This window comes from Myotis davidii, unplaced genomic scaffold (assembly GCF_000327345.1).
Source record: "Myotis davidii unplaced genomic scaffold, ASM32734v1 scaffold963, whole genome shotgun sequence".
In the NCBI taxonomy this organism is placed as follows: Eukaryota; Metazoa; Chordata; class Mammalia; order Chiroptera; family Vespertilionidae; genus Myotis; species Myotis davidii.
The window spans coordinates 2,030,988-2,041,126 of NW_006294116.1; the positions used below are offsets into that span (position 1 = coordinate 2,030,988).

The 10,139-nt window shown below is 35.5% G+C and overlaps 1 protein-coding gene across 1 annotated transcript in view; it reads left to right on the top strand.

The window, feature by feature from the left end:
• Window positions 1–10,139, top strand: part of CCSER1 (coiled-coil serine rich protein 1) — a 666,528-nt gene that overhangs the window by 641,174 nt on the left and 15,215 nt on the right. Inside the window, exon 9 of the mRNA XM_006768187.2 lies at window positions 1,129–1,206. Coding sequence (XP_006768250.1) covers window positions 1,129–1,206 — 78 coding nt within the window. The remainder of the gene's footprint in view (window positions 1–1,128; window positions 1,207–10,139) is intronic.

Consider the following 10,139-nt stretch of genomic DNA (forward strand, 5'->3'; position numbering starts at 1 on the left):
TGCTCAGCCACAAGCCAGGCTGATGGCTGCCAGTACAGTGGTGGTGGTGGGAGGCTCTCCTGCCTCCTCAGCAGTGCTAAGGATGTCCGACTGCAGTTTAGGCCTGCTCCCCGCTGGCAAGTGGACATCCCCCAAGGGCTGCTGGGCTGGAGAGGGATGTCTGATTGCCATCTTACGACCAAAATCCTGGGGAGCGAGCCTGAGCCAGCAGATGGTCATCCCCTGAGGGGTCCTAGACTGCGAGAGGGCATAGGCCAGGCTAAGGGACCTCCTCTCCCCCCCACCCGAGTGCACCAATTTTAGTGCACTGGGCCTGTAGTTATACTATAATACACTATGAACCCGGATTGGAATGCAGCCATAAAAGTTTCCAATACCTTCTTTACTGAAGTGAAGTGACCCACTAGCATTGCTGACAGAGGGGAAAGTTGAATCCTCTCCCACAGGGAAATTCTGTATGCTTATACCTGGGCAAGCTGAGCTTTCAGGATATGTACATGCCAGTAACAAGCAGAGTGTGTGTGTGTGTTTACCTTGAGGTCACTTACCAGTTTATAGAAGACGAGTGAGTGAGAGGTAGGGAAACAAACCAAAAGTATACTTCTAGCAGAAGTCCCTCATGAAAATATGGGCCAGGGGAATGAAGGGTCCCCCCACTAATAGAAAGTGTGTTTTATAGATCAGGATATTGTTAATGGGGAATGTTTGGGACTTGACGTGTCAAAAAACTCTCTTGGGCCGTATTACCTATAGAAGACACTTCTCCATTCATTTTCCCCCCTAATTAACTTTATTGGCTAAATCATTTCATTAATTTTTCTCCCACAGTATAAAAGCGAGGATGGAGTTCATAGCTATTTAATTTTCATAAGCTATTTATGAGAAAAACTCACCTAATTTATCCATGAAAATATGTCTCACTTGATATTACTGCATCATATCAGACAGGTGTGTGATTTGTATCTACTCTGCAATGCCCTCACTTTTGTCTCTGCATTATTTCTTCTCCCTTTCTTTTGTTTTTCTTAAGGCATTTGTACAGCCTGGAATTACTAGAATAACCCCATAGTTCATATATAATTACTAGAGGCTCTCCAATAATGTGTTTTGTTTGTTTTTATTTTGCAGGATAAAGTAAAGCATTTACAGAAGGCTTTTGCTTCAAGAGTAGATAAATCCACACAGACTGAAGTTCTAGGCTATGATGTAAGTAGCTATATAAAACCATTTTTATCTTCTTTATTGGTATTCAGACTTCCACAATCTTATTTGCCTCCGCCGCTACTGTGCCCATGCATTGTTTTAAAAGAATTTAGTGATTCACTATTCATCTTTTACTCTTAAATAATTCCCAAATACCCTCTAGAACTGAAAAAGATAATTACAGGCACTGACTAGCATACAAATATTTTATAATTATTTTTAAACCAACATCTTTGAATTAGTTAATTTGCAGACATGTAGATTGATACATAATAGGATACAGTCCTTTGAATTAGTTAATTTGCAGACATGTAGATTGATACATAATAGGATACTAGGACAATTTATTTTTAAGGGAGTACTAATTTATTTATTAACAGTGTAATAAAGTTTGCAGTCACCAAAGCTAAGCACATCATTTTTATAATCTAGAACATAAAAGGAAACACAGCTTAGCAGAGAAATTTATAAAAAAATATTTTAGCTCTTGGGCTTTAGTGCAGGCTACAGAAAGTAACCTAATTGAAAGTTAGCATTTTTTTCTTCATATGAAATACTTGTTGAACTGTCAAAATAAGATTGTAAAATGTGTTTGAATAGAAGATTGCCTTAAGTAACACTGGATGATTTTGGATAACTTTGATTCAAATACCTATTTTTTTTCCTTACGTGCAGCTATGAAATTTTCATTTTGCCTAAGTTTATGACTTTAAACTTCATTTTGATGAAAAAATAGAGGCTTTATCTTTATCTGTAGGTAACATTTGTGAACTCTCTCTTCTAGTTAAAAACATTTATTACAGAATTATTAGCACCTTAGGACAAGTATAAATAGAATAAAGATAATTTTAAGTTGTTTATGAAGGTATGTAATGATACAATGTATGTTTATTTGCATGTCCTCATTATATTGAACAACATAAATATGGATATTACTTTTATGTTGCTTTGCAAAGTATATTAACACACTTAATATAAAGATATTTGTCTCTTGCCGAAACCGGTTTGGCTCAGTGGATAGAGCGTCGGCCGGCGGACTGAAGGGTCCCAGGTTCGATTCTGGTCAAGGGTATGTACCTGGGTTGCGGGCACATTCCCAGTAGGGGGTGTGCAGGAGGCAGCTGGTCGATGTTTCTCTCTCATCGATGTTTCTGACACTCTATCTCTCTCCCTTCCTCTCTGTAAAAAATCAATAAAATATATATTTTTTAAAAAGATATTTGTCTCTATTAGGAAATAAACCAAAGTTTTTAATTCCAGTGAAACTTGGTCTTCAATAGTTACATGCAGTATTTTTTTAATTTAAAATAAAAACACTAGAAGCTATGCTTTTATTTTGAACTTTTCTTACATTTATTTTAATATGTTTTTGAGAAACCTAAATCTTCTAGATTTCAGTATTGTGACTATAATACTTCTTGAATACCAGTGTTATGTATTATTTCAATGATGTTAATGCTTCATATTTTAAGAAAAATTATTTTTATTAAGTTTAAAGAGGAATTTTCATACATATTTCAATATTAATCTTTTTGGAGGAGTTTTTTTTCCTCTTTAAAAGTTTTAAATACACAGTATTTGCATATCTGTGCCTAGGATGTAAACCCAGTATGTATTTTTACAAATAATAGCCTATATATTTTTAAGTCTTCAAGGCAGAGAGTTATCCAATAAGTAATGAATCCAGAGTTCCCATAAAATCTTATCCCAATGTAACAAAAGCACACAACCCAGGAGCAAGTTAACTTATAACCCTATTTCAAAGCCCTGAATTTTCAAATAAGTTAATTGAGTTCCGAAAAGTGAAGTCACTTGTTCACTACCACATGGTAGTGGTAAAAATCTAGTCTTTTATGAAAAGTAATGTGTTCTTACAAAAAGTGGAACACCTTTGAATTTGGACAAATAGTCCATTTTACCCAATATAAGGAAATTATATTTGGGCTATTGAATTCTAAGTGTCTAAATGCCTGAGTAAAAATATAGGATGTAAGAGATCTGTAACACTTAGGACTGCTTGTGAGAAAGAGCTGCTAAAAAATGAATTGCATGGGGGAGAGGGGAGGTGGAGTGCTAACTAAGCTGAAGCTACTAGCAGCAGCTTATGTATTTTCCCATCTTTGCCTCATAATTTTGTTGTTTCCACATAAATTTTTTTATATCAGAGCTATTTCGTTCTCTAACCATGGAAATAAAATTAAAGTCACAAACATAGTTAATCCTTATTATTAAGTCCTCATTGTCAAATCCTCATTGTTCCTATCTTTTTTCATATCTGACAGAACTTAATGTATTTGACTGGATTGGGTTATGTTAAAGAATAATGATTTCTTGGTAGTGAGTCCCTAAAGGATTCCTTGTACAAGCATCTGTTATTATTTTGGTAGTTGTTAACATAGACTAATAATCTTTTTTGAAGACTTCATGTAAACAATTCTTGATAACATATTCTAGGATATAATCATCAGAATTAGAAAATTAATTACCAAATATATTCATATAGATCTCGATGCCAGTTATGAGAGGTAACCATTGTAATGAACTTCAGAGCATTCTCCCTGGGGAGGAAGAATTTTAAATAAATTAGAAATAAGTAAAGCATTTTAAAAGTGTTTCTTGTGTGACTATCTGGAATATATGATATATTGCCACAACTAGGAAATATCTTCTATACTTTTCAATATTTGTTTATAAATAATTTTCACATTTTATATGCAATAAGAATAATTAATCTTTTAATTTATAATATTTTGTTTGCATTTTTTCTCAGGAAATGTAGTTTGACATAATTTTTCACAAATATATATAATAGAGGCCCAGTGCATGGATTCATGCACCAGTGGGGTCCCTCGGTCTGGCCTATGGGGATAGGGCCAAAACTGGTTCTCTGGCATTCCCGAAGGGTTCCCAGATTTCGAGGGGACAGTTCTTCGGTGATGAACCCTGGAATTGGGCTACCTCCTCTCTGGTTCTGGGTGCGTCACCCAAGAACTGCAGCTGACAAGTCACTGCAGCTTGCTAGCTCCTGCATTGAGTGTCTGCCTCCTGGTGGTCAATGCACATCATAGCTACCTGTTGGCCAGTCAAACGGTCGCTTAGACTTTTATATATATATAGATACCCACATAGAATATACTTCTTTATAATTTGTAATACTATTTGTTAGAAAAAATAATTAAAAATCTTGTAAATATCTTGCATGTTATTGATGATTCTTATACTCCCTTCTTCCTTCCTAAAGCTGCCAAATACTAGCCACAAATTTTTCTTTATGGATCATTATAAATCATGTTTTAGTGATAAGATTGTCAGACTATGAGAGATTACAAGTATGCATTAGTATAATTTCCTTGGGAAGATAGCTGTTGTTACACATTTTGCTTAAGATAGAAAATAGAATCCCCATTAGACTTTAATTATAGTGAAAACTATTAAAAGAAATTTCTAAAAATTCACTACAGTGAATAAGTTCAAAGATTTGTTCAATAAACTACTCTATTCTGTACCAGATTCATCAGGAGATTTAAAACTAATGTTAGTGTACAATGTGCTACAATTTGAAATGCACCTGGCACAAATTATTGAAAAGTAAATCCAGAGTGCCTCGGCAAAGCCTGTAAACACAGTAGTTCTTGTGATGAAGGAGATTGTTAAATAAATGATGAATGTGTCTTAAATAATCAATGCCAATTTAACCTCTTTCACCTTCCTCTGTCTGCACAGGCTTAGTTTATTGAAAGATCAAAGAATAATTTCTTAGGTGTCACTTGTGTTATTAAAACAGGGTAGAAGATGAATAGATGTAGTCAAGTTAGCAATGCTGCCGATGATAAGATTACATAAGAGGTGGGGAAGATTCTTCTAATTGTATCAACTAAACAAAGAGATGCTTCACCGTAGCATAGAAGCTGTCTGTAAACATAGTTTGAACTACTGCAAATAACAGTTTGGTTAAAATAACTGAGATTGAATATCCACAATCCTCAGTGAAGATTTTATATTCTGACACTGAGAAAATGCAGGTACTTTTATTAACTTGACATATTTGTGGGTAGCTTTGTTTTCTCAACTTTCTTTTGATGTTCTAAGAAGATTGCCTTTTTAAATGTGGCTAATTGACTAAGTGCACATGTTCTTTTCAATTACTGCCTGAACGTGGAACAGTCATAGGGTTTCTAAGTTGCTCTTTTAGGCAAAAGTGCTAACATTTTTAAAAGGTTCTTCTTTTCATTTGTGAATGTTTTGTTCTTATATTTAATAAGTGTTTTTAGTAGTTTTGAACTTTCAATTATTTATATTTTCTTTGAGTTTTGAAGTTATTGGATATATCATCAAATATAATTTATCACTGCTGTCTAAATACCATTAGTGGTTTTAATTTGCTTATTTAAAATGGACTGAATTGTGATATCACACATATTTTGTCTCAGCCACATATGAATGAAGCATACATCAATTTGGAAATGTGTTCTCAAAACACTGTGTTTTTCAAATATTTTAGCACATTTTCCAAAATGTGAGATTTGCTTTATAAATATAGTTTTCTGCCTATATGCTAGAGAAAAAATTATGAATATACATTTTGAAAAACTGCTCAATGCTTTCTGTGTAGTCTCAATCTATACTACTTTTCTTAGATTTAATTTTGGAGAGCTCCTGGCACAGTTAGTAGTGTGCAAGGAGTTCTAGCTAATATGAAAATAGTTTATCATGTAAGTAATAAAATTATTATTTTTTACTGTAATTGTTTTATTAGCTATTGGACAAAGCTATTTTTGTTATGGTAATGTATTATGTCAGCCTTATGGCTTAAGCCTAATTCTAAGAATTGAATAGCTCTCAATTAAGCTCTCATCTTCCTGCTAATAAACTATAGTTTCTACCTGGGATTCATTTGTTCCTACCATCTCCTTTAATTCAATACTTCTAATCAGGCATCAACATGCCCAGCATTTAGTAGATGAGTGTGGCCCCCACATACTTTATTTATATTTATTTATCTCACATGTTCCTGTTTATTTTTATAAATTAAAAAATCAGGCTTAAAAACCGAATGATATATTTCAAGCTGTCTTTTGGACTACAGGTTTTAATATTACAGTAAGGACAAGTTCAGACAAGAACACTGATTAGAAACAATTTCAGGAAATATGATCACTTGATGCATGTGCTTCTTAACATTCAGTTGAGAAGCTCCCCCAGTGTTGAAGTTCTAAGGGCCTCATTGTTAAAATCTCTGCATGCATTCATTCAACAGATATTACTAACTGACCCCTGGAAGCCAGGCCTTGTTCTCTGTACTTGAGATACATCCTTTAATCAAACAATAAATATGCCCTCATAGAGCTTCCGTTTTGTGAGGGAAAACTTATAATAAACAATAAATATAAAACATAATAAATTATTTAGTATGCTAGAAAGTGCTAAGTGCATTTAGAAAGGAAAAATAGCATAGGGAGGGGGTCATTGTGAATGTAGGGATTGGGGTGAGGGTTATGATCTGAAGTTTTAAACAAAGTGATCTAGGCAGGTCGAAGAGTGAGATGGGAGGTGAGATACACGGAGGAGGTGAGATGAAAACCACAGTCAGAAAACCTTTTGTGATGTGTGCTTCCTGAACACCTTCCGTCGGTGAGAACAAATTGCTTTGCTTGCTGCAGCCATGGGTAAGAACAGTTGGCTTCGTTTGGAGGCTGTGCTGTGTGGGAAACAATGCATTAGGTACCATTAAACCTTACACTCAGACCCAGTGCAGAAAGAGATTTTACACCAGGAAAACACAGACCGTGTGAGGGAATAGTCCGCTCAGAACTCTCAGAGCACATGCACTAGAATGAGACTGAGAAGAGAGTTGGGGAGACTCACCCAAGCTTTGTCAGTTGAATTTGCTTTTCCTCTTTTTTGCACGCACCCTCTCTACCCCCTTCTCTCTCTGTGTGCCACTCTTCTTCTAGAGTTAAATTTATATACGTCAAATGTAAAGTCAATGTCGATGTAAGAAATGTCCAAACCTGTAAGGATTTTTATGAGTTTATTTGAGCCAGTTGCAGGGAAGCAAAACCTTAGTGGATTGAGAAAATGCTCTGGAAAATGGCAGGTTTGCACCTTATTTTATGCATTACAATCAAAAGAGGAGGCGTAAGCGGGTTTCAGGTTACATGAAATGCACTGGTGGTAGATTAGGAAGGTAGGGGAAAGCAAAGTGGGGAACTCTCTGGGACTGGATAAAAGTAAACGGATAGATACACACTTCTTTCACATAGGTGGGTACAGGTTAGTTAACAGTCAGCAGTTAACGATGATAATGAGGGGATTTGTGGGCTCCCAGTCTGGTGAGGTGTTTGTGCACTGAGGGGTCCAAAAAAGATTTTATTATTCCAAAAGTATGTTATCGGGTATGTTAGCCTCTATGCAAAAAGACGACAGTTAAGGTAAAGATGTCCTTTGTTGGGGATAAACACTCACCTAGGACATAACTACAGGCCATGAACTGCTTTTAGTTAGGAAGTTTCCATTTCAGACCATTCTGTGTGGTTACTTTAGGTCTCTGGGTTTATAAGGCCACCATGCATGCCTCACCTGAGCTCATTAGGCTTAAGATGTGGTCCCTTTTCATCCACATTAGACTTCATTGTATGTTAGCGCATCTCGTTTATCAGAGGTGTGCCAGTAAACGGACATGGCAGCATTCAAGAATTACTTGGTGAAAATAAAGGCATTAACTAAAAGGCTGTAATGTTACTACTAAGACACTAAAAATCTATAACAAATTATTATGTATTATTTTACTGTATTTACAACAAAAACTACAGACGTGCACATTGCTATCCCACATTTTATTTTATATTATGTTGTTGCATCTAACACATTTTGAAATGACTCTGTGTGCTTTTTAGAACAAAGCATTCAATGCAGATCAGCATATACAACCTGTAATTTTAAAACCTAAGCATGTGCATTCAGTTGCTTTTACAGTATTGCACTGAACGCTCCTTTGTAAAATCCCGAATCTTTATCTAGGAGCCAGATCATTCCTGGAATGTCTCCAAGTCTTTAATTCAGCTTTGACTACAAATAATTAAGTAGCTGATAATTCTTTTGTTAAGAGAATTTGTGTTTAAAATCTTTATGAGGAGGAAAGCAAGGCTAGGTATTGACTATTAAAGCTGTTATGATTATAAAAATGCTCATTAAAATGAAACAATAAAAGAACAAATACAAAATATTTTCTATAGTTTAAATTATGTAGGGAAGGAAAAATAACTTTATCTCTACTTTCTAGGTTCTTGACTGGATACTCCCTCCCCCCCATAATAAGAGACAGATTAACATTAATGGGAGAAAAACAGAAATTTAGAAACATGTATACACATTGGAGATACTCAGGAAAACTGAGTAACTCCCCAGATGGCCCAATCCACGATCTTGAATAACATCTCCAACTAAAGACAAAAGAAAGATGCTGGGGGGGAAGAGAGGACACCAGTGTGGGAGGTTACCAGGAAACACATGGTAAACAAGGTTATGGTTGTAACGCAGATTTAAGTGGGTGCCTAGAGTTTCTAGACATTAGTCATCCTCCTCTTTCTGGTACTAACAGGGAGACACCCTTAAAAATAGAGTTTTCCCTTATAAATGTAAATGTCTCCTACAGAAGGTAACTTTTACTTGTTAGAACTTATCCTTTATCTGCAGTTTCTTAAAAATAGCCATCTCTAGATAATTTACATGTCAAAGAGGCATATGTTAGGGTGGCAAATTCTGTTCCTCTTCACTAGCATATATCCTCTGCCAGTAAAAGAATGGTTAATGATTTTAGGAGGGGGAAGACATTAAAATATTCGATTATTAGTGTGTTGATAAACCAATTCAACCAAGTAAATTTGAAGATCTAGTTGGCTTTATTAAGCAATTCATGAATCTTGCATCATTCTATCTAACAAATAGAAAGGCAGTCCAAGGGGTAGTACATATGGAAGGGTTTTTAAATGATTACTTTTAGATCAGGGCACCATCTTTTGGGGGAAAGGGAACAGCAAGGGATCTTATCATGCAGATTGCTTCTTCTTTCTAATGGGCATGGAGAAGGCCCCATGGCACATTCACTCATTGCTACTGACCAGGAAATTCCAAACTGGTTGATAAAGATTATGTTTCTGGGAGGTTGAAATGGCAATTAGGCAATGTATCAAATCTAGGTTTGGTCATCATGGGCACAAGTGATGCCATTTGTTCTCTAACAAGTATTTCAAAATGAGGAGATAACGTTTTTAAATAAGGGAATGTAAAGAGCTACAGGGGGAAAAAAGTTTTATAAACGTTTGGCTTCATACCATGTATTAGGTCTGATCAAATAATCGAATTGATATCCCCTCCCCTGTCTTTCATAACTGACATGCCCTGTCACTTAGACCACGTTCCATTTGCTAAGACCAGTATCTTTGCCCTCTGGATCTGCCAAGGATCTGCTAGGAGAATTCTCCGCCAAAAGAGCCCTCACAGAGTCATTTAAAACTCTGACTTCCCATCCCTTAGTGCTGGCACCATTAGGGGGCTCAGCTCATCTGGTTTCTAGGTGATCTACTAAATTTATAATTCTTTACCATTTTCGGCCTTATGCTTTCCCCCTTCAGCAACCCTAAGACCAAACAGGTGATGGAATGGAAATTTGCATAATGTTGCATTTCAGAACGTTTCTAAAAGAATACCACAGGTCGCATTGACCTTGTAAACAGGAAAAGATACTATGTGGCCCTCCATTATTAAAATGATAATTAATACTTGAAGTTTCTAAAGCTGAATTACTCTAAAGAGAGTATAAATTGCAGATCAAATACATAAATATTAAGAATTACTTATATATCAGAATTACTTTAGATGTGTCATTATTTTAAGGGTTTTGTGCTGAAGTATGGTAGCAATCATCTCAGGTAGAA